Here is a 25426-nt window from a genome sequence, read left to right as displayed (position 1 = left end):
CTAGACCTTTTGGGGTGCTGTCAAAGGCATCTGGCAGAAGTAACTTGATTACTTGATTCAAGACCCACACTACATGTTTTGCAAGTATAATTTTTTTATTATTTCTTAGGGGGTAAAAAAAAAAAAAAGTACACACATAAAATTAAGTTTGGGCATATTTTTAGTGTTTTTGCCAACTGTTACATGGGGGAGGGGTGTCAGCTTTGGTTCTTTAAATTATGTACAAAAAACAAGTGGTCATAAGTAATTTGAAAAGAAGAAAGGAAAAGAAAGCTATCACAGAAAGCCAAAAGGCTATTTCCACTGGGCGAGGAAAAGCCACTCCAGGAATTTCAAAAGTGGATGGATATGGAGCTTAGAGAAAAATGGGTCAAGTCGAGCATATCCAAGCAACAGCCCGTCCTTCTGTATTTAACGTGAGACTGGGCCATAAATCTAACAATAGTTAGACACTGTGCCCAAAGGGCATTCCTTGGTTCAATAAGATGTGCGACACCAAGCAAGCTGCCGTCTCTAAATTAATTAAGAGTTTGGGGGGACCTACAATGTCTGCTGCTATGGTAGTTTTCACAATTATGTCCTTTCAAAAATTCTCATCACATCCGGGAGGATGTAGAGATTGTTATTCCCAACTTCCAAGTGAGGAAACTGGAAGAAAGAAAAGTTTTAGAAACTGTCCAATGTTACACAGCGTCCTGGAACGTCAAAATGGGCCAGGGGATGGAGTGTCTGAATTAGGGAGAATAATGCCAAACCAGGAAACCAGCAGAGGGAAGAAAGGAACCAGAGCAGAACAGCAGCAGGGACCTGTGAGGTTCTGCCCATCTGGCCTCATTTTCATTTCATCCACCTGTTGCACTGACTTCCAAGGTAACTTGAAGGCTCCAAAAAGCCTCTGATGCTCAGAAATGCTGATTCAGGATCCAAACACAGGTAGGGATGAGGATAAGGATGACGAGAATGGTCATGACCGATGACGAAGATGACGAGTAACATGAAGGCAGCGGGATAAATAAAGCAATACCACCTGTGGTGCTCTTTCCATGTGCTAGACACTCTTAGGTACCTCAGTGCTTTATCTCATTTTATTCTTACTGCAACCTGTGAGACAGAGATTACCATCCTCCTCCATGTTACAGATGAAGAAGCTGAGGCTCAGAGAGAAAGGAGTTTTCCCCAAGTAACAGAGCTAGTAGTTGAAACCCAAGTCCGCCCGACAGATTCCCAAGGCCATCCTCTGCACCAGTACACCTGGTGGTCTTCACATAGCCTGTTAGTCACAGGTCCGGTATGGACCTAATACCCCACCTCACCTTGGGAAAAAATTAACCAAAGTAATTCCTAAGGTTCCATGTAGATATGCAATTCTATTACCATGACTTTGTCATTATCGTTACAAATACATCCAAAGCATGTTTACCTTCTAAATTTGGTTCTTTCTGTTGTTGAACAGAAGTTTTTCATTTTGGGGGTCCAAACTTGGAACCCTGTCTCTTATTTTTCTGTGACTTCAGTGCTTGGTAAAGTATTCTTCTTTGGGGAAAAAATGATAACAACTCCATTTTACATTAGTCTGTTTTCAACTGTACGTTCTTTTAACTCTTGAATCCATCTGGAATTCATTTTGATGTATGGTAGTAATCAGATTTTATATCCACTGGTCTAGCTAACACTATTTCTGACAAAAGCCTCCTTATTGCCTTTTCCTGCAATTACTAACACAAGATAAGTTGTTCTTTTCTCAAAGTTTAAGTTTCCAAATGATTTTCCAATTACTTGAATTCCTACCAATATGATTCTTAATCTCCCTAAGCTATGTATAGGTAATGCAACATTAAACTTTTTAGCAAATAAATTTGACCAGAAAGAAGAGAGCACACACTGCCTGAGCGACTGGGGTCCCAAGCCCCAAGCCGACCCACAGCAAAAAGGAAGACTTCTGAAGGGTTTATTGACTTTAAAAAAAAAAAAAATCACCTTTATTTGAAATTTCCAAATAAACCAAGTGTATGCTTAAAAAACCTTTTTTTTCTTTTTGACCAGAAAAAGATGGCTAAGATGGCAACTTAGAAAAGACATTTGAATGTCTCCACTCCCAAATTTCCATGAAAATGGCAAACATATTGAGTCAGCAATCCATTAACAATTTGTAGACTGACCCCAGTGAAGATTACCAACATCGGCATCACCCCAGGGCATGTACTACATTTAGCAAACAGCTAAGTTTATTTTCTAGAGGACAAGCAAAGTGCTGAGTCTTGGAGGTGAGATGCCCCAAGTCTTCAAACAGAGTAAAATCACCCCATCTATGAAGTAAGAATACTGCAGGTCAGAAGAAGAGGAAATCCTTTTTTAAAAAATTGCATTTATGAAATAGATTTACTCCAAGAAGCAGCAGAAATTTTAAAGCATTTATGAGTCATATGCTCAGCAAGATTCAAGAATATATTGAACCTATGAAACTAAAACAGAGTCATGAAAAAGTAACAATTTGACATCAAGAAAGATTGGGTGAACATGAAAATAAAACTGGAATTAAAACTGTAATGGAAGCAGACAGATACTGCAGAAAATTGGATTACCACAGTGGAAGAGACACGAGAAGTTTAAAACTCTAAGCAGGAAAAATAAACATTTTTTAAATGTAAGAAGATATGGAGGATACAGTGAGGAGATTCAGTCTATGTATGACCCCGATGTCCACAATATTCTAGTCTTTATAATAGCTTTATTGAGATATAATTTACATACTGTATAATTTATCCATTAAAGTGCACAATTCAGTGGTTTTTAGTATATGCACAGAAATGTGCAACCATTATTACCATCAACTTTAGAATGTTTTCATCACCCCAAAGAGAACTCCATACCCTTTAGCTCCTAAACTCCTCATCCTAGTATAGGTAACCACTAGAATACTTCCTATCTCCATGAATTTGCCTATTCAGGACATTTCATATAAATGGAATACTACAATATGTGATCCTCTGTGACTAGCTTCTTCCACATAGCATAATATTTTTAAGATTTATTCACTTAGCATGTATCAATATTCCTTTTTATGACCCAATAATGGACACTTGGGTTGTTTTCACCTTTTGGCTATCGTCAATAACGCTGCTGTGAACATTCACATACAAGTTTGTTTGGCAGACATATGTTTGCATTTCTCTTGGGTATATACCTAGGAGTGGAATTGTCACTGGGTCATATGGTAATTCTACGTTTAAATTTTTGAGTAATTGACAGACCGTTTTCCAAAGCAATGTACCATTTTACATCCCCACCAGCAGTATATGAGTGTTCTAATTTCTCCATATCCTCGTCAATACTTGTTATCTGTCCTTTTAATTAGAGCCACCCTAGTGGGTATAAAGCGGTGCCTCATTGTGGGGTTGATTTGCATTTCTCAGATGACTAATGATGTTGAGCAGCTTTTCATGTGCTTATTGACCATTTGTAGATCTTCCACAGAGAAATATCTATTCAGATCCTGTGCCCATCTTTAATTTTGTTGTCTTTTTACTACTGAATTGTAAGAGTTCCTTAAATATTCCAGAGATAAGTCCTTTATCAGATATATGATTTGCAAATATTTACTCCCATTCTGTGAATTATCTTTTCATTTTATTGATGAAATAAAAGCTGAAATACAATCTACAGAGGAATCAAGAGAGGGGAGACTGGATACTATTAAAAAAAGCAATTAAGTGAGGTAGAAGACAAACTTTAGGTGTTCTCAGAATGCAGAGGAAAAGGGCAAAGATATTAAAGCAGTATCAAAGAAGATGGCAACTGTCAGCAATAGAAAGCAGAAATTAGCTTCATGATTAATATGCATTCTAGAAAACGAATCCGGAACGAATCTGGAAGGCCCTCTGAAGCCTTGTGAAGCACCAAAGTTTTTAAATTTGATGAAGTCCAATTTATCTATATTTTCTTTGGATACTTGTGCTTTTATTGCCATATTTAAGGAACCATTGCCAAATCTGGGATCATGAAGATTTATGCCTATGTTTACTTTAAGAATCCTTAGGGGAATACCTCTTACTTTTAGGTGATTAATCCATCTTGATTTTCTTATATTGTGTGCAATAGGAGTTCGAGTTCATTCTTTTGCATTTGGATATCCAGTTGTCCCAGCCCCACTTCTGGCCCTTTGAGTCACTGTGTTCTTTTATATCCAAGAGAAATAATTCAAAACCTCAGCCCACATAGCTGTAGAAAGTTCAGTGTCATCGCCAATATTTGTTACGATTCCTTTATGGAGAAATATCATGTTCCATCATCCTTCCTTCTGAACTCTTTTCTATCACAGATGCTGTATGGCTCAGAAAGATGCCCATGAACTGTCCACATTGCAAAAGAAGTCCTGGGAATGCCTTCCAGGTCACTTTCCTCCTGAAGAAGCATGCCCCGGCTTGCTTCCCCGGCTGGAGTCCTATGTGTCACATACATAATCCGCCACTTGAGCCATAGCTGATGGCACCAGGGAGCAGTTGCAAAGGTCTGAAGAAGGCCAGGAACTCATAAGATCGCTTGATAAAGACACTAGTTAAGAGGTATTCCATATGGGGCTCCTGGGTGGCTCAGTTGGTTAAGCGACTGCCTTCGGCTCAGGCTGGGATCGAGCCCCACATCGGGCTCCCAGCTCTGCGGGAAGCCTGCTTCTCCTTCTCCCAGTCCCCCTGCTTGTGTTCCCTCTCTCACTGTGTCTCTCTCTGTCAAATAAATAAATAAAATCTTAAAAAAAAAGAGGTATTCCATATAAATGGGGGGAAACTGACCCAATCAAGTCCTCTATTTTGAGAACTATAAATGTTCTCACTAATGTCGTGAGATTAATGGGAACTCTAGATCACCATAATTGATCACCACCAAGGATGATTTGGGTTTACACAGAAACTCTTAATAATGCTAAGTTTTCTAGTAAATGGGTGTAATATGTTCTCTCTTTTTTTTTTTAGGGATCTCTATGAATATAATGTTTTATTGTAATAAATTCCTAAAAATAATCCTTTCCTTTATGGGATAAACCTTCCTTGGTTCTAGTGTGTCATTTTCCACTCACTTTTTTTTGTTAAGACTTAAGATTCCTGAGAACGGTCTATGGGTTTCCTTTTCATCCATCTCTCTTGAGAATATTTAGATTATGCCACTTTTTCATTGGCTTTAAACTCATCAGGTTCCCTCTTCTAGAACAGTACAAATGATAGTGAAATTTTTTACAGTTCTTGTCAATTGAGGAAGAATTATCCATAATCACCTCTAGCCTGGACTGTGTTTTCCTTTTTTTTTTTTTTTTGAGATTTATAATTTTATTTTTATTTTAAAAAATGTTGAAATTTGTTATTCTCTTATCTTCTTATATTTCCAATGGCTTTTGCTATGTATATTTTGACGCTATTCCTTAGCACAAAAATTTGCATTCCCATTAAATCTCCACTCTCAATCGGTTTTTCTCGGTGACTGGCAGCATCAGCCTCACCTGGAAATTTGTTAGCCGTGTAAATGCTCACGCCCCATCCCAGACTTAATGAATCAGAAACTCTGTGGGTGGGGCCCAGGGATCTGTTTATTGACAGACCCTCCAGGTGATTCTGATGTACCAGTTAGAGAACCACTGATCTATATCAGCACTTCCAGCAGCATAAAATGATTCTAAAATGAGTTATTAGTGATTCCTATAACCGTTCTCTTTTTTTGTTTCCATTTTCCTCATACATCCTTGCCTTTTATTTTATAGTTGAACATAGCAAACCATTGAATTTTATGATCAAATTGGAGGAAGTTTAATTTTTTTTAAACAGGAAATTTTAAACTACTTATATTTATTCTCAGACTTGTTATGCTCGTCTTTCTAATGCCATTTTATATTTTCTGTTTTTCGTTTCTTTGATATTCCTTTCTGTTCCAGTTTTCTTTATAGGTTAATCTTTGTTTCACTCTTCTACAAAAATTTGGAATTCCAATAATGAATTCCATGGAAAACTTTCAAAAGCACTCTCAAATCTATTTTTATCAAATACAGACTGTAATTTTTACTGTAATCTATTGAAAATATGAAAATTAGCCCTTACATTTTCTCTTGCCTCTATTCCTTCCATTCTGCTTTCTTCTATTTTGAATTCAGATAATATTATTTTCTCTTTTAAATGTATATATAACATGTATAATTTCTTTACATATAGTCTTTTGCCTTCTGTCACCATTACTTAAATTATATCTGTGTATTTAACATAGTCAATGCTCACTGCAGTGTATGTCATCTCAAGGATCTGGGACGGACACCTTGTGACCAATTTGTTAAGCAATATTATGTGGGTGGGATATTTCTCCAGATACCAAACATCTCTGAAGGTATCTTCCTATTTCCTTCACATAGGAACCATAGCCTTCTTCACTAAGTTCTACAGACATCGCTACATTGTTTCCTGGCATTCAGTGTTGCCAAGAATTCTAATATCAATCTGCTTTCTGCTCACTTGTCAGAAACAGGTTTTTTACTTTCTTTTCAGGATGCTTGCAGGGTTATTTCTTTTCTTTGAAATCCAATTTTTAAAAATTTTTAAAAGATATTTTAAAGTCAGAAATCCTGTTTTTATTTTTTCCCACATTTATTGCCTCCACTCCATTCGTTCTGGATTCGTTTTCTAGAATGCATATTTTAAAAAAAAAAAAAATTTTTTTAAGATTTTATTTATTTATTTGAGACAGAGAGAATGAGATAGAGAGAGCATGAGAGGGAGGAGGGTCAGAGGGAGAAGCAGACTCCCTGCCGAGCAGGGAGCCCGATGCGGGACTCGATCCCGGGACTCCAGGATCATGACTTGAGCCGAAGGCAGTCGCTTAACCGACTGAGCCACCCAGGCGCCCCATCTAGAATGCATATTAATTATGAAGCTAATTTCTGCTTTCTATTGCTGACAGTTGCCATCTTCTTTGATACTGCTTTAATATCTTTGCCCTTTTCCTCTGCATTCTGAGAACACCTAAAGTTTGTCTTCTACCTCACTTAATTGCTTTTTTTAATAGTATCCAGTCTCCCCTCTCTTGATTCCTCTGTAGATTGTATTTCAGCTACTATATTTGCTCATTTCTGTGCATCCTTTTGTTTTCTTACTCCCTTCCCTCCCAAGAACAGCCCAGTCAGTTTAATAGAAGCAAGTATCTTTGCATGTCTTGTTAGGAATTGATATTTTTTTTAATGTGTTTTCAGTTTCTTATAAGAAATATATCTCAGAGGAAAGTGAATTTGCTTAGTCACAGTACATTACCATGCTTCTCTTGTGCAACAGAATTTTTCCATAAACCTTATATTGATTTTGTTCCATTATGAAGGACATATACACTCATCTTTATGAAGAAGATATACACTCATCCAAGACTGAGGCATTACCAAGAAAGAATTGCTTCAGGACTGATCAGAGTTTGGGCGAAGGGGTAGTAGAAGAGGGTGTCCTCCCAACTCCTTCACATTCCCAGGTGCAGATCGAAAGGAGAGAAAAGTAAAAAAAAAAAAAAAAAAAAAAAAAAGGAGAGAAAAGTTGCAACAGGTTATAAATGCAGAGATTATTAAATGACTGTGAGAGGGGCAGGACCACCTGGGGGAGTCTCTTAACATCTGTCGGAACCAAGGCAGGAAGAGGCCTCCTCCCTCGAATATATTCCCAATCCCACAATCTTTCGGGGCCAGAAGGAACCTAAAGCCCAGGGAAGTCAAGCTCTCTCCCCAGCTGTGAGATAGTCTGCACTTAAATCAAGGTGCCTGACCTCCAAACTCAAGCCATTGCACGTGGCCACACAGGCTCTACACGACACCATCCAGAGAACTCCATTCACACAGCTACACCCCTGGAGCTATGCACCGCAGCAGCCCTGATTTAAGAATTACATTTTTTAAAATGCTTGGAATTTTCTTTGGTCACTAATCCAAGGCAATTGCCTCTTTATTATAATATACTCTTTTCATTTTATGAAAATATCATCTTGACTAATTCAGGTCTTCAATAATCCTTCTAAAGTTTTCTTCTTTTCCCTGAATTATCTATATATGCTCTGAAGTCAGTTGTGTTAGTTCATTTTCACTTTCTCTTTCTTATTCTCTTCATGAGTTTGGCGATCATTGGTTATCCAACCCCTCATCAATATGTCATTTGCAAATACCCTCTCCCATTCAGTAGGTTGCCTTTCTGTTTTGTTGATGATTTCCTCCACTGTGCAAAAGCTTTTTACTTTGGTATAGTCCCAATAGTTTATTTTTGTTCTTGTTTCCTTTGCCTGAGGAGATCTACCTAAAAAAATGTTGCTATGGCCAATGTCAAAGAAACAACTGCCTATGTTTTTTTCTAGGATTTTTATGGTTTCAGGTCTCACATTTAGGTCTTTAATCCAATTTGAGTTTATTTTTCTGTATGGTGTAATCAAGTTTCATTCTTCTGCATGTGGCTGACCAGTTTTCCCAGCAGCATTTATTGAAGAGACTGTCTTTTCCCCATTGTATATTCTTGCTTCCTTTGTCATAGATTAATTGACCATATAAGTATAGGATTTGTTTCTGGGTTCTCTATTCTGTTCCATTGAGCTATGTGTCTATTTCTGTGCCAGTACCACACTGTTTTGATTATTATAGCTTTGTAGTATCTCTTAAAATCTGGGATTGTGATGCCTCCAGCTTTGTTCTTCTTTCTCAAGATTGCTTTAGCTGTTTGGGGTCTTTGTGGTTCCATACAAATTTTAGGATTATTTGTTCTAGTTCTGTGAAATCATGTTGATACTTTTTTTTCCTTTTTTTAATTAACATATAATGTGTTATTTGTTTCAGGGGTACAAATCTGTGATTCATTAGTCTTACACAATTCACAGCGCTCACCATAGCACATACCCTCCCCAGTGTCCATCACCCAGCCACCCCATCCCTCCCACCCTCCTCCCCTCCAGCAACCCTCAGTTTGTTTCCTGAGATTAAGAGTCCCTTATGGTTTGTCTCCCTCTCTGGTTTCATCTTTTTTCGTTTTTCCCTCCCTTCCCCTATGATCCTCTGTCTTGTTTCTCAAATCCTCATATCAGTGAGATCATATGATAACTGTCTTTCTCTGATTGACTTATTTCACTTAGCATGATACTTTTAAGGGTGAAAGGGGTTGAAATGTTTGTGCTCAGTCTGCTCTTGGACTGAAAGCTAGATAGAAATTTTCCAACAATTAAAATAAAGGTTGAAAGCAGCTGAGAATATTAAGAATATTGTTTTAAGAAACTTTCCTGAAGTGCCCTAAAATGTTTTTATTCTAAAATTTAAAAATTTATATTTATATGTTCTAATTCTGTGTAGAGTTTATAAAAATTCTATGTTTATATATTCTGTAAGTTTTATAAATTTTTAAACATTTTATTTTTAAGCAATTTTGACATCCAACATGGGGCTTAAACCCATAACCCTGAGACCAAGAATTGTATACTCCACTGACTGAGCCAGCCAGGCACCCCAAATTCTATAAATTTATATTTATATACATTTTATCTCTTCATGATTTATATTTTATATATACTTTAAAACTCTATTTTTAAAGACTACTATGTATTTTTTCATAATGATAAAAGGATGTTTTAAGAGGGTGTTGGGAAAATATACTAATAAGAACGGTGGTTTAAAACTCTGTCCCTAGGGGCGCCTGGGTGGCTCAGTCGTTAGACATCTGCCTTCGGCTCAGGTCATGATCCCGGGGTCCTGGGATCGAGCCCCGCATCGGGCTCTCTGTTCACTGGGGGGCCTGATTCTCCCTCTCCCACTCCCCCTGCTTGTGTTCCCTCTCCCGCTGTCTCTCTCTCTGTCAAAATGAATAAATAAAATCTTTAAAAATAAATAAATAAATAAAACTCTGTCCCTAGGGCACCTGGGTGGATCAGTAGGTTAAGAATCTGACCCTTGACTCTTGATTTCGGCTCAGGTGATGATCTTAGGCTTGTGAGATCGACTCCCCCCACCCCCCCACCCCCCCGTCGGGCTCCATGCCCAGCATGGAGCCTGCTTAAGATTCTCTCTCTCTCCCTCTCCCTACCCCTCTCCCTCCTCCCCACCCCAGTTGCTCTCTCTCTTTAAAAAACAAAACAAACAAAACAACTCTATCCCCAAAATTCTGTAACTATGTATGGTGACAGATGTTCACTAGACTTATTGTGGTCATCATTTTGCATTATATACAAATATTGAATCATTATGTTGTACACTGAAAATAATATAATGCTGTATGTCAACTATACCTCAATAAAATAAATTCAAAAATATAATAATAAAACTATGTCCCATTAAGATCTGAGGTTTGGCAGAGTTGGCTCAAGAATAAAAGAGGAGGTTGAGGGAACAGATTCCCAGTGTCCTTGCCATTTTTATCTATTTTATATATTTGGAATTTTGTATAAGATTTCATCTAGAAAATGATCACCATTGCCTTAAAAAATGAAACACATTATATTACAGACTTTATATTTGGTTTATTTAGGTTTGCTGTGATTTATAAATAAGCTTTTTTATTTAACAATCATTGAAGAGTTGTCTGCCTTTAACAATCAGAATTTATTTTAGCTCTTAGAACAGCGCCTTCCTTGATTGCATCACAGGTTTCTCCTGCCACCTGGTGGCAACATATGTCTATTGCAGGGGCAATTTCTAAATTTAGTTGGCATGTGCTGAAGTTGCAAATACAACTTACTAAACAATGATTTGTAGAGGGCTTTTTTTTTTGAGTATAGTTGAAACACAATGTTAATTAGTTTAAGGTGTACAACATAGTGATTCAACTTCTCTTATTCCCCTGACCTATTCATTCCATAACTAGAAGCCTATATCTCCCCGCTCCCCTTCACACTTAGCTCATCCTCCAACCAACACCTTCTTCCCTCTGGCAACCATCAGTTTGTTCTCTATATTATAGGTCTGATTCTGCTTTTTGTTTTTTGTGTATGCATTTGTTTTGTTTTTCAGATTCCACATGTGAATAAAATCATAATATTTGTCTTTTTCGGGGCGCCTGGGTGGCTCAGTTGGTTAAGCGACTGCCTTCGGCTCAGGTCCTGATCCTGGAGTCCCGGGATCGAGTCCCGCATCGGGCTCCCTGCTCGGCGGGGAGTCTGCTTCTCCCTCTGACCCTCCTCCCTCTCATGCTCTCTGTCTCTCATTCTCTCTCTCGAATACATACATACATACATAAAATTAAAAATATATATATTTGTCTTTTTCAATCTGACTTATTTTTTTTTAAAGATTTTATTTATTTATTTGAGAGAGAGAGAGAGAGAATGAGAGAGAGTACATGAGAGGGGGGAGGGTCAGAGGGAGAAGCAGACTCCCTGCCGAGCAGGGAGCCCGATGCGGGACTCGATCCCGGGACTCCAGGATCAGGACCTGAGCCGAAGGCAGTCGCTTAACCAACTGAGCCACCCAGGCGCCCTTCAATCTGACTTATTTTACTTAGCATAATGCCCTCTAGGTCCAACCACCTTGCAAATGGCAAGATCTCAACCTTTTTATGACTGTGTAATATTCTACTGTGTGTGTGTGTGTCTGTGTGTCACATCTTTTTTATCCATTTGTCTATCAATAAACACTTAGATTGCTTCTATATCTTGGCTATTGTAAATGATGCTGCAATAAACACAGGGGTGAATATATCTTTAAAATTAGTGTTTTTGTTTTCTTTTGGTAAATTCCCAAATTGGATTGGAATTATTGGATCATATGGTATTCTTTTTTTTTTTAATTTTTTTTTTTTAGATTTTATTTATTTGAGAGAGACAGAAATAGTGAGATAGAGAGCACAAGTGGGGAGGAGAGGGAGAAGCAGGCTCCCCACAGAGCAGCGAGCCCGATGCGGGACTCGATCCCAGGACCCTGGGATCATGACCTGAGGCGAAGGCAGACACTTAACCGACTGAGCCACCCAGGCGCCCAGGATCATATGGTATTCTTATTTTTAATTTTGGGGGGAACCTCCATGCTATTTTCCACCATGGCTGCACCAATTTACATTCCCACCAACAGTGCATGAGGGTTCCTTTTCCTCCAAATTCTTATCAACACTTGTTATTTCTTGTCTTTTTCATGCAATCTTGCCATTCTGACAGGTGTCAGGTGATATCTCATTGTGGTTTTGATTTGCATTTCCCTTATGATTAGTGATGCTGAGAACATCTTTTCATGTGTCTGTTGGCCATCTATGCAGAGGGTTTTTTTTTTAACATCCATTATAAATTACAAGACAATTCTACATCCAGTATCTCATTTTATCCTCCCACCAGCTTTGACAAGTGGATATTCATATTTTCTCCATTTTCCACAGAAGAAAAGCAGCCTAAAAGCTAAGGGAACTTACCTTAGGTGATAATCAAAAAATTATGAGATTGGGACTCACCCCCAAACTTGTAACAGTTATAAGAGAATGATGTGATTATCTAAAGAGTCCTAAATCTAGAGAGATATATATGGGCTGGAAATACAAAATTGATAGCCATCTGAATAGAGGTGATATTTGAAGTTATAGATTGATAAACTTGGAGCCATGAAAATGACAAAAAGGGATTCCAGTACACAAACTAAGATCGTATGGCTTAGTAATGGCAGGTAAAAAGAAGATAAGGGAGCTCACGCTCTTGGCAGTCTAAAGTCACAATCTGAAGTGGAGCAGGAAGAGGATGAGGAAGGAGAGGAGAAATAATAGTTCTACTCTACACAGTCCAGATCAAACCTAAAATTCGAACTTGTTACGAGACACAGATGTGACACAAAAAATAATAAAGTATGACTATTCATAGCCTCTTTCCCTCCTTACCACTCAGTCCCAAAAGGATTCTTTCTTGCCCAATTATCTAATCAGTCCCTAGATGTTTTTGTGACTAGTGGGGTAATCAAGAAGAAAAATAATACAAGAAGAGGGAGAAGATATCAGGATTTAAAACAGAAAGGGAGGGTGGCTCAGTTGTTAAGCGTCTGCCTTCAGCTCAGGTCATGATCCCAGGGTCTGGATCGAGCCCCGCATTGGGCTCCCTGCTCCACGGGAAGCCTGCTTCTCCCTCTCCCTCTCCCCCTGCTTGTTTTCCCTCTCTTGCTGTGTCTCTCTCTGTCAAATAAATAAATAAAACCTTAAAAAAAAAAAAAAAAACAGAAAGGTAGAGAACTAAGGACAAGAGAAAAAAAATTAATACAGAGATGAAAAGACCTTACAGGCTGGGTTTAGAAGAGAATATTTTAGACTTTGGGATGGGAGAGAAATGAGACTTTGTTATAGTTGCCTTGTATGAGAGATTAGTAGAGATAGAGAGAACAGAACTGGGCACAGCCTCAGATGGGTCATCAGGTAGAGATGAGCTGTCATTGAAGAAAGAGATTATAGAGCAAGTCACGAGTCCCAACAGATGAAAGAGGTGAGAAAGGGCCACAGGTCAAAACTCCTGAGAAAAAGCCCAAGACCAGTGTGATTCCAAGGCAACATCTGTACCATCCATGATTGGCCTACCAAGACAGAAACCAGAACCTCAGCATGCATGGGTCCTGACCAGTAAATGCCAGAGAGAAAGGGCCACATGCCAGTGAATAAAGGAGAGAAAGAAAAGACTGAAAAACACCTCTGGCATACTCAGGTGCAATAAGAGAGAACTCTGCCCAGGCTCAAGAGCCCACTCTGCCATTTTCTGACTGGTGACTTTGGAAAATTCCTCCCCTCCCTGGGCTTCCACACCATCCTCTAGATAGTGAGTGGATGTTGACCTCTAGGTGAATGGGTAATCTCTGGGGGCTCTTCTGGCTCGGCCTGCCTCTGCCTCAGCATCCCATTTGGTTGCAGACACCCTACCTGTCTCCCTAGAGACAGAACAGGTGGGACTGAGGGAAGCAGATCTTGTACTGCTGTGGCTGTTGCCAAGGGGATTTCCGACACCCAACCCCCTTCTCACCACCGTGCCCTTCACAGTGGCTTCCCACCTCCCCTTGGGGCACAACCTCCAGCCACCCTCCTTCATACAGCTGACACCAACCACATTCAGCTTCCCCCCTGCTTGGCTCTGGGCCTCTCCCCCTGCTCCATCCACTGTCCATACAGAATGTGCATGGCATCTGCCAAACACTTCCTGTTCATGTTTGTCAAAAGATTCTATGATGGAAAGTTCTGTTTCTCAGTAGATTCTATGATGGAAAAGTGAGAGTTCCTTCCTTCTCTGGTTCCTTAGGCTCTCCTAGAATTCTGGAGCTGGATGGGCTTCTGATAATTAACTATTTGTCTTCCATTTCAGATTGTCATCTCTGTGAGGACTCAGTAAATATTCATTAAATCGTTTATTAAATAATTTATTAATTAGTGAATGAATGGATGCATAATGCTAACAAATCCACAGACTTCTAGTGAACAGGCCTCTGCGCTCATCCACCTGCCTCACTCTCTACACTATGGCCATAAGGCCTCCTTGCTGTTCCACAAACATGTCCTGGGACCAAATCTTCTGAGACTTAGCCTCAGATATCTGGCCTGGCTCACCCCCTCGCACACCTCAAAGCTTTACTCCCATGTCACTCTCTCGGAGGCTTTCCCAGACAACCATATTTAAAATTTTCAACATGTCCCCCACCCCCAACCTTGAAACTCCCTCTCTCTCTCTCCTCTTTATTTTTTCCATAGTATTTACCACTTTACAATATATGACATAATTTACTTATTTTATTTACTTTCTATCTCTTCCAGTAAGTTTCATGAGTAAAAGGGCTTGGATCTGTTTTATTCACTGCTATATGCCTGGTAGTTGGCAGTGAATTATTTGTTGAATGAAATCCCTGGTTCTCAAGTCGTTGGATTCCAGCATGGTGTCTCATCCAAGTAAACTAATTCAATAGCCAAAAACAATTCAGACCTTTTATTGTGTTCTTAAAAGCCGCTAAAGGAGGTGATAATCATAACCCAAGTGAGCCTTCTCAAAATTGTCTTTCCATCCTTTTGCATTTCTTAGATTCCAGCAGCTGTTTCCTCTAAAAACTTCACTTCCATGTCTCTTGGTGAACTTTCCCCAAGTGCCTTGTCCTGCGGGTTCTCCACTTTTCCTTCCTCACAGGCCAGCACACCCCCTCCACCCCCCAGCCTCACCAAAATTCAATGCCAGTACTTCCGCTTCTACCATCACGGAGCCACAGTAGGATGAGACTCTCCCTCACTCACTATGGAGGGAAATGGGCCAAATCCCCCAAGAAGCAAGGTTCTCTCACTCTGACTGCTTTTCCTAAGGTAATTATAAGAAAGGACTTTTTGGGTAGTAATTTTGTCCATTTGTTACAAATGCAACCTCAGAGAGCAAAGAGGTCAAGGGCCCCAGTATTTTCCCAAAGAGTCACTATATGTGTTTGTTAGTTGAGGCACGTGTTATTGTTAACTTACCTATGACCACTTGGGGAGAGGTTAAAGATGTCCCTTCCCTCTAGTTTGAGAACCTTGGCCTTTGTGCAGAAGAGAGGCTAGAGGACGGGAGCGTATGGGTGACTCTAGAAGAGAAACTGAATCCCACCCTGACAGCCTCGCCCCCATACTCATGTGCTCAGCTCAGCTCCGAGAGGGAGGTCTTACCAGCTAGAGAAGCATATTCCAGGGAGCAGTCAGGCTACAGAGCTGTCGGTTCCAGGAACCTGATCATCTCAGCTGGTGGCCAAGACTCTGGAGTTATAATAGGCATTTACCTGGAGAACAACTCAAAGGGGACAGGAGCCTGGAGCTCTTGCCCTTGAATCAAGGGGACTAGAGAGCAAAGACCAGAATTACCCCCGAGCCATCGCTGGAGGGGAGAGAGAAGAGCTGGGACTGGAGGTGAGCCACGCCACCAGGATCTCCCCTAGGGGCAAGTGTTGTGCAGTGAAGGAGACATGGGGAGCAATGATGGGATCAGCCAGTAGGTCACAGTGGGGTCCCCCAGTCCCAGTTGGGCCTGAGGATCCTGACTCTAAGCATGTGATGCACATAGAGAAAAGCTGCTGGTAAAATTCCTCCCTTGGTCAGAATGGACACAAGATCTAGGAGCAGGAGGAAGCCTGCAAGAAGGGCTATCAGAGGACACGGAGCAACCAGAAAATTCATTCACTCAACAAATGTTTACTGAGTGTCCACTACTGCCAGGTAGTCTTCCTCTTGGAGCTGACACGCCTCTATCTGGGAGGAATCACAACCATGGAAGGCCCCCAGCAGCCATTCTTGCCTGGCTCCTCCAAACACCCTCGATCCACACCTGTGGTTCACTCTTACAAACTTCAGGGAGTACAGTCTGTTTGCACGAGATACACATTTTAACCCCAGAAAAAGTTTAACAACCACACCAAAATCATAGTGCCTTGAAAAATAATTTTTAAAAAAATATGCCCATGCTGATTTTATTACTGGTATTTCCTAGAACTCTTAGCAGCCTACTCAGGATTCCAGGATTCCACAGAACACAATTTAAAGTCTTTGTCCTCAGTCAGGCTGACCTTCCAAAAAAAGAGGTGGGCACACTCTCTATCCCCCAAACAGCAATAGCGGTGAGATATATCAAAGTAGAGTGAGCCAGGCTTCATTACTGGAGCTCCGAGGCCTGAAATGGGCTCCCAGAGGGCCAAGTGGACTTGTAAATAGATGCAGTAAAAGAGTAAATAAATGAATTTGTGTGATTGGAGGGAAAAGCTCCAAAGCAGTTCTGGTGATGCAGAGACTACCATTTAAATGAGAGTGCCTGGGCATGCATCTCACCCAGCAGATGTAATGGCTTCATATACATTCATGAGCTTTGGTCTCCCAACTCTGCCTCTTTTTCAATCACAATCATAAAAGACAAAGGAATAGTGAGAGGGGAGAGAAAGATAGATAAACTTCAAGGGTCCGAATTGCAAACACAACCTACAGTTTGTAAATTGCTTGGAGACCTTTGGAGGGAGAATCAAGGAAATGAAAAGTAGAACATACAGGAATATTACTGTTTGGGGGAAAGTCCCTGCTCTGGGCATAAAATCTTGTCTGGAGAACGGTTGAGCAGCACAATACTGACTAAACGTGAGATTGCTTTGTTTAAAGACGTGCCTCGTTCTTTACTCTGCATTCTTCTGCCTGTCTCCTGTGGCCATCTCCAAGGTCATTTCCTTGTGGAAACTCCAAGGCTCTATGATTTTAGTTATATTAAAACCAAGAGCCCAGGAGTCCTGGCTATGTTTTTTGGCCTCTGCTACCTGCCGCCCCTCCCAGGTGGATCCTCTGAGAATCCAACCTGCCACAAAGTCAGGTGGCCTCACAGCTCGGATGCCTCAGACGCCAGTGTCGGAGTTTGTGCTTAAATACCAGCTCAGCCACTTTTTGTGTAACCCGCACCCCCTTCCAGGAAGGACTTAAAGTCATCCGCAAAAAGGCTTTTCAATTGTGTGTACTTGTGCACGTGTTGCCTAGTAATTTGAATAGGGGATTTATTGTTTCTAGAAATAAACAAACACACAAACACACACACAAGGTGAGGGAATTGGCTGCCAGTAACTTGAGGTCAAGCTATTGTTGCATGCTGGGGTCTTGTGTCCTCAAAGGCAAGCGCATGTTGCTAACTTCAGCTGGGAAGAATGCAGCAGTGCAGCCCCAAAGAATGAAAGATCACAGGCCAGCTTCTGTTTTCCACACCGGGCTGGGTTTAGACCAAAGGCAGCCGAGCGCCAAGCAGCCAGCCCAGCTGGGTCACGGGGCCCTGCTGCCCCTTCCCTGTGAGTGAGACTGACCCCAGGCCCCGGCAAGCTGTTAGGGGGCTCCGCGCTGCCGGAGGAGCAGCTCTTCAGAAGGGATGAGAGACGAAGGTCGTACCCATTCGTGTTTAGCCCTGGCCTCTCGGTGGCTCTGAGAATCCTTGGCCCAGGGCCAGCTTGGATAATTACATTTCACCTGCCCAAACCCTTCCATGGTTTCCCCCGAGAGATGTATTCCTCTTCCACGGCTGCCGTGATCCAGAACATAAATACTCTCTCAAAGGCAGTATTCTGTGCCTGGGAAGCTGAGGTTTTGTTCCTTCAAAGGAAAATTCTCTGTAACAATGCACTTACTTTCATTCCTTCATTCCATCAGCAAACATTTATTAAGCATCTACTTAATGAGTCCTAAGCACTGTGCTGAGTGCTGGATGTGCAAAGAGGAATAAGAGGATACATTTTGGGGCCCTTAAGAAGTTCACAGTCTAGTAGGAAAACCATCAATAGGAGTAGTAAATGCTTTTGAAAATGGAGAATGACTGGTGAAATGAAAAAGAGAGATTCTAAATCTCCTTAGAAGAGTCAAGGAAGGTTCCAGGACCAGTGAGGTTAAAGCTGAACTTTTAAATAGAATCTCAATGAGCAGATAATGAAGAAGAACATGCAAGGCAGGGGACAAATACATATGCAGAGCAAAGAGCTTGGAGTTGACAGAATAGAAGGTAAGGTGGCTGGAGTATACGGTATGAGAGAAATGGGCAGGAAGGACAGGCTGGAAATGTAATCTCTGGTTAAGCTGTGAGGAGCCTGGAATAGCATGGTAAGGAACTTAATCTAGAGCATCTGAAGATTTTCAAGATGTGGAATAAGATCATACTTTAGTACAGTCCCTCTATGGCAGCGTGGAGAGAAGAACTGGGAAACTAAAGAAAAAGAGGCGAGAACAAAAATGTCATCCTAAAGCAATGAGAAGTAGTGGGAGTTGAATGAAGGCAGAGGTGGTGGGAGAGACAAGCAGACAGATACACACTCTCGGGAAAGGAAATCAACAGGTTCTTAGAGCCGGTCTGGATGACACGTGAGAGAACAGAAGGATCCAGAAGAGTGGGCACATGGATGGCAGGACTATTAAGCAAGATGTCACAGGAGGCAGAGTAGGGGCAGGAAGGGCTCAGGTGGAGATTACAGAAGGTACTGGAAGTGAAGGCCCAGGCTCATTAACTTCCACAAGTTCTCTGCAATGACTGCAGGATGAGTTTTGTCAACAGATTTACCTCTGGTGGCTTATGCCGGTGGTCCCCAAATCGGAGCTTAAGAATCACCTAGAGTGCTTATTAAAACACAGATTCCTGGTTTTCAGATTTAGTAGGTCGTTTACCTAACCCAAGAATTTGTATTTCTAGCAAGTTCCCTGTGATGCTGACATGACTGACCTGGGGCCCACAATATAAGAATCTCTGCTCTAGACTTTTGGGGGGGCTATTCTCCTATTTGGTCTGATACTTTCTCTGAGAGGGTAACTAAAAGGGCTGATGCAGGTGGAGATGATCAAAGATGTTCCCTATTACCAGCAGAATTTCAAGGATTCAGTTCTAACCATTAAGAACAAGTGTTTGAATTTGGTGGCTGCTTAGTATCTCATTTTTTCTTACTCAAATGATAGGTTTTAAAAAAACTTAGCCTATAATAATAGGTAACCTATTTTTCAAGGGCCTACTATATGCCAGCCTTCATGATATGCACCTTCTATGCATTGTCTCATTTAGCTCTATCAATAACTCTGTGGAGATGAGTACTATTATAATCCCCATTTCTCAATTGAGGAAACTGAGGCACTGAGTGGTTAAAATTAGCCCAAGATCAAGTTGCCATTAAATGGTAGATTTACTTCAATCTGTGCTCAAATACTAGCATATATATTGTCTCCTTTACTATCCTGTATTTTGTTCCATGAAATAGGCTAGCTTACTCCAAGACCAGAATCTTCCATATCCTGTCATTAACCTACAGTGATTTCCTGAATCTATTTTCAAAAATCTGCCAGCATAGATGTAGTATAATAATCATCTTTCAGCTTCTTAATAACCCTTGTGCATTGAAAAATCAAGAGAATGGAAGGGTCAAGTGGAAGGCAACGCCCTGTAGTGCTATGAATATGTTTGAGGACTTTCTGTGAAAACGCCTGGGGGATACATAGGCATTCTTAGCATATTACAGTGTAAGAGCCTCACAACATCTGTTCCAACAACATCTCTAGACAGTACATGCAGTATCATCCTTAAAAGACAATTTTCACAAAGCCCTAAACAATTGTTAAGATTTTTTTGGCCACCTCCAAAGAAAGCAAACAGAGCAAGTAATTCATGCAAGTTTTCCATAAAGAATCTATTGGTTATTTAAAATCTAGTAGTTATTTAGCCTCTAGGTTACATGCCTAAACTGTGAGACAGAATGTGTCCTATGAGACCACAGGACATCAGAAATTCTGACCGGTGTCCCAGCATTATTCTAAGGTAAATTCCTAAAAGCTAGGGAGTATGAATATTATGGCTGATTAAAGAAGCCAAAGGTAGCAGGACAACTCTCTTTTAAGGAGAGTAAGCTCTTTGAAGAGCACAGATGAGTGCCCATCTGGAAAAGACAATGTTAAAAGAAAATTTCAGGAGGACCATCCTCAAACTATCCCAGAGCCATGCCTGACTCAAACACTCCCAGACCCACCAGCAGGGATGACCTGGGATTAAGTCTTGCAGTCAAGGGCAAAGAATCTTCAAGGTAAACCCTCACATGTAAGCCTTCTCCCAAATCTCTGTCCATACTACTGGTCTTTAATATCACCACTAGAGCTTGGACTTAAAATCTTATTTCTTGGCTCGGGTCCTAAAATGCCACCCTCTTGGAGGCCCTTTTCCCAGGGTCTACCATCAATTAACACTTCCACCACCAAAACCATCTCCACACCTGCAGCTGGATAACGCCTTACTTTAAATTGGCCAGAAGAGTTCAGAGAGAATGCTGCCTTCTGCCTGAATTCTAGCAAACTCTTGGCTTTAGCTCCTGCTACCCTGTTCCAGACACACATCCCTATCCCTTGGAAATAGAGGCTATATAACTGACATTGCTAGTCCTCACAAATTGATTTCTTCTTCTTCCTGGGCTCATAGCCCAGTTTCTCTTGCAGTGAGATGTGGCCATATGATTCAGTTGTACCAAAGGAAAAGTAAGAAATGGTATTCCAGGTCTGGCCCATAAAAACCTTGGATGTGCCTCTTTCCCCTTCCAGTGGCTGGGTATTAATTTCCAGGGCAAAGTTGGAAGCCATGTATTAAAGATGGCAGAGTTTATCAACCTGGATCACTGAATGTCTGTGCAGAACATAGTTCTACCACCTGAAGGTATTAGACGGCTCATGTGAGTGAAAATAAACTTGACTATATTTAAGCCATTATATATTCTGGGAACTTTGGTTACTGCAGTTGGCCTATCCAACTAATACAAGTGGATCAAGTACCAATCCACTAATACCCTTTAGAGAATCCTCCACAAGGACCTTTCTCACTGATGAGTTAACCTCTCTGGCCACGTGCTCAGTCCCAATTTGCAGGTTTTTCCTACCACGTATGGCTGAGATTCCAGCATCTTATCTGCCAATCCCATCAAGGAAGCACATGCGGTACCTTATGGGTTCAAGGATGGAAAAAAGCCTAGATTTATGGCAAGGAAATAGGGGATTATACACATACATGCACAGCCCTGAACCTATTTCTCCCAGTCTACTCATCCAGAGATGGCTTGACTGGCATCCCTCAGCAAGGAAGAATCTCTTTAACTTCAGTGTCCCTCTATGAAAGATGAGAGGATCCAAAAGAACGCCAATATATCACTGACTTCCCTTACTTTCCTGGAATAGATTCTTTTAATTGGTTCTTGTGATAGTAGATGTGAAAAGTGCTTTCCTTAGGGTAATTGGGAAATCCTGAAACCAGATAAAACTTCAATTAATCCAGTTTTAAAAACATTGTTAGCATGCCAATGCTTATGATAGGCTTAGAACTTGAGCCCCTGAACCAGCACAGGGAAGAGATGAGACACAAGAAACATAGGGAACATGGTAAAACCAGTGAATTATCATGAGCATGGGCCCATGCCTGCACTTCATTTGCTGTGAGGGGGAATTCTTTGATCAGAAGCAATGCTTTTTGGGATATTATAATGGTAGGTAGGTAGGTAGGTAGGTAGATAGATAGATAGATAGATAGATAGATAGATAGATAGATAGATTCTGCAAGCCCAAGAATGATAGCTTTGGCAGAGGCATTGTGTATAGGGAAGTCAAATCTATGTCCGAAGTGTCAATTCCAGTAAGAACAAAGCAATTCCCCTTCCATGTTAGAAGCAGTCCAATGTAATCATACTGGTACCATATTGAGGGCTCAGTGTTGGTCTCTATTGCTGGTAGACTGGGCATCAGCAGCAGCTGTAGCCAGGTTGGCCTTGGTGAGTAGATGTCCATTTGTTGACAGTAGATTCATAACCTCCATATAAGTTAAGATCAGTCTTTCCATTTTTGCAAAAAGAAATTATTGAAATCTGAATCTATAGATTGCTTTGGGACATACTGCCATCTTAACAATATTGTCTTCTAATCCATGAACATGGGATATCTTTCCATTTATTTGGTTCTCCTTTCATTTCTTTCAGCAATGTTTTGTACTTTCTTAAATTTGCTGTAATTTGTTTTGTGGCCTAACATATGATCTATCCTGGAGAATATTACATGTACACTTGAGAGGAATATGTATTCTATTGTGCTGTCAGATGGAATATTCTGTATATGTCTGTTAGGTCCATTTGGTCTATGGTGTTCTTCAGATCCACTGTTTTCTTACTGATTTTCTGTCTGGATGATCTATGCATTGTTGAAAGTGGAAGACTGAAGTTCCCTACTATTATTGTATTGTCCATTTCTCCCTTCAGATCTATTAGCATTTGCTTAATATATTTAGGTGCTCCAATGTTGAGTGCATATATATTTACAATTGTTGTATCTTCTCGCTATATTGACCTCTTTATCATTGTATGATGATCTTGTCTCTTGTTACTGTTTTTGGCTTAAAGTCTGTTTTGTCTGATATATAGCTAGCCTTGCTCTCTCTTGGTTTCCACTTACATGGAATATCTTTATCTCTTTTAGCCTATGTGTATCCTTAAAACTTAAGTGAGTCTCCTGTAGAAAGGATATAGTTGGGTCTTGTTTTTTAATCCATCCAGCCACTCCATGACTTTTCACTGGAGAATTTAATCCATTTATACTTAGAATAATTGTTGATAGGTAAGGACTTATTAATGACATTTTATTATTTTCTGGCTGTTTTGTAGTTCCCTTATTCCTTTCTTCTTCTCCTTCTGCCTTCTTTTGTGAACTAATGATTTTTCTTATTGGCAGGCTTTGATTCTCTTCTCTTTATGTTTTGTGTATCTACTGTAGGTTTTTGCTTTGTGGTTACCATGAGGTTTACATAAAACATTTTATAGATATAACAGCCTATTTTATGTTGATAATAACTTACCTTCAATCACGTACAAAAACAAAAACGCTACCTTTTTACTCCTCACCTTTTATGTTATCAGTGTCACAATTTACCTCTTTTTATATTGTGTATTCAAAACAAATTATTCTAACTAGTTATTTTTAATACTATTGTTCTTTAACATCTATACTAATGAGATTAACATACCACAGTATTATAGTATTAGGGTAACCTGATTTTGACTACATACTTATCTTTACAAATCCTTCTCACACTTTTCAAAAAAACTATAGAGTGGGGGAACAATTCCTAACTCATTCTACGAGGCCTGGATTACCCTAATACCAAAGCTAGACCACAACACTATGGGGGCGGGGGGGGCACCAACTACAGACCCAATATCCCTTAGGAACTTTGATGCAAAAATCCTTAACAAAACACTCCCAAACCAAATTCAACAGCATATTAAAATGATTATACAGCATTACCAACTGAGATTTATTCTCAGAATGCAAGGATGGCCCAACATATGAAAACTGATCAATTTAAAACACCACATTAACAGAAGGAAGGGGAAAAAAAACACATAATCATCTCAACAGACACAGAAAAAGCACTTGACTAAATTCAACACATTTTTTTTTAAGATTTTATTTAATTAGAGCATGCACGCACGGGTGAGCAAGAGGGGAGCAGAGGGAGAGAGAGAGGGACAGTGGGGGTTAGGAGAGGGACAGGCAGACTCTGTGCTGAGCAGAGCCAACTCATGGCTCCATCCCAGGACCCTGACATCATGACCTGAACTGAAATCAAGAGTTGGATGCTTAACCGACTGAGCCACCTAGGCGCCCCTAACACCTTTTCATGACAAAAATATTCAATAAACTAGAATTAGAAGGAAACTACCTCAACAAAATAAAAGCCATATATAAAACCCACAGAGATCATGCTCCATGATGAAAGACTAAAAGTTTTCCTCAAAGATCAGGAACAAGACAAAGATGCCTACTTCTATTCAACATAGTACTGGAAGCCCTAGCAAAACCAATTAGGCAAGAAAAAGAAAAGGCATTCAAATTGGAAAGAATGAAGTAAAATTATCTCTGTTCTCAGGTGATCTTAAATGTAGAAAATCTTAAATATTGCACACAAAAAAACATTAAAAATAATAAATGAATTCATCTAAGTAGCAGAATACAAAGTAAACACACAAAAATCAAATAGCATTTCTATACATTAACAATGAACAATCTGAAAAGGAAATTATGAAAAAAAAGGAAATTATGAAAACAATTCCATTTACAATAGCATGAAAAAGAGTAAAATACTTAGGAACTAACCATGAAGTTGAAAGATTTCACAATAAAAACTACAATATATTGCTGAAAGAAGTGAAAGAAGATATAAATAAATGGAAACATATCTCATGTTCACGGATTGGAAGTCTTACTATTGTTAATTAAGATGGCAACACTACCTAAAATGATCTAAAGACTCAGTGCAATCCCTATCAAAATCCCAATGGCTTTTTTGCAGGAAAACTCATTCTAAAGTTTATATGGAAGCTCAAGCAACCCCAAACAGCTGAAAGAATCTTGAAAAAGAACAAACCTGGGACACACACTTTGTAACTTCAAAACTTCCTACGAAGTTACAATAATTAAAATAGAGTGGTATTCATTAATAAAAGAAAGGATAAGAACCATATGATCCTCAGGGTGCCTGGGTGGCACAGTCAGTTAGGCGTCTGCCTTCCGCTCAGGTCATGATCTTGGGGTCCCACGATTGAGCCTCGTGTCGCGCTCTCTGCTCAGTGAGGAGTCTGCTTCTCCCTCTCCCTCTCCCCCTTCCTGCTTGTGCTCACTCACTCTCTCTCTCAAATAAAAATAAAATCTTTAAAATAAAAGAACCATATGATCCTCTCAGTAGATTCAGAAAAAGCATTTCACAAAATACAGCATCCTTTCTTGATGAAAACCCTCAACAAAGTAGGGATAGAAGGAACATACCTTTATATCATAAAGGCCATACACGAAAACCCCACAGCTAATATCATCCTCAATGGAGAAAAACTGAGAGCTTTTCCCTTAAAGTCAGGAACAGGGATGTCCACTCTCACCACTATTGTTCAACATAGCCCTGGAAGTCCTAGCCTCAGCAATCAGACAACAAAAAGAAATAA

General features: G+C 40.1%; 1 protein-coding gene across 1 annotated transcript in view; it reads right to left on the bottom strand.

The window, feature by feature from the left end:
- Positions 1 to 2045: 2045 nt before the first annotated feature.
- Positions 2046 to 25426, bottom strand: part of TMEM38B (transmembrane protein 38B) — a 91884-nt gene continuing 68503 nt past the window's right edge. Inside the window, exon 6 of the mRNA XM_054509329.2 lies at positions 2046 to 7471. Coding sequence (XP_054365304.1) covers positions 7415 to 7471 — 57 coding nt within the window. The 3' untranslated portion in view covers positions 2046 to 7414. The remainder of the gene's footprint in view (positions 7472 to 25426) is intronic.

Source organism: Mirounga angustirostris, unplaced genomic scaffold, assembly GCF_029215605.1.
Source record: "Mirounga angustirostris isolate CCGP_5_RB_7025 unplaced genomic scaffold, mMirAng1.0.hap1 SCAF_15, whole genome shotgun sequence".
NCBI lineage: Eukaryota > Metazoa > Chordata > Mammalia > Carnivora > Phocidae > Mirounga > Mirounga angustirostris.
This window is presented reverse-complemented; position numbering and strand designations above follow the sequence as displayed.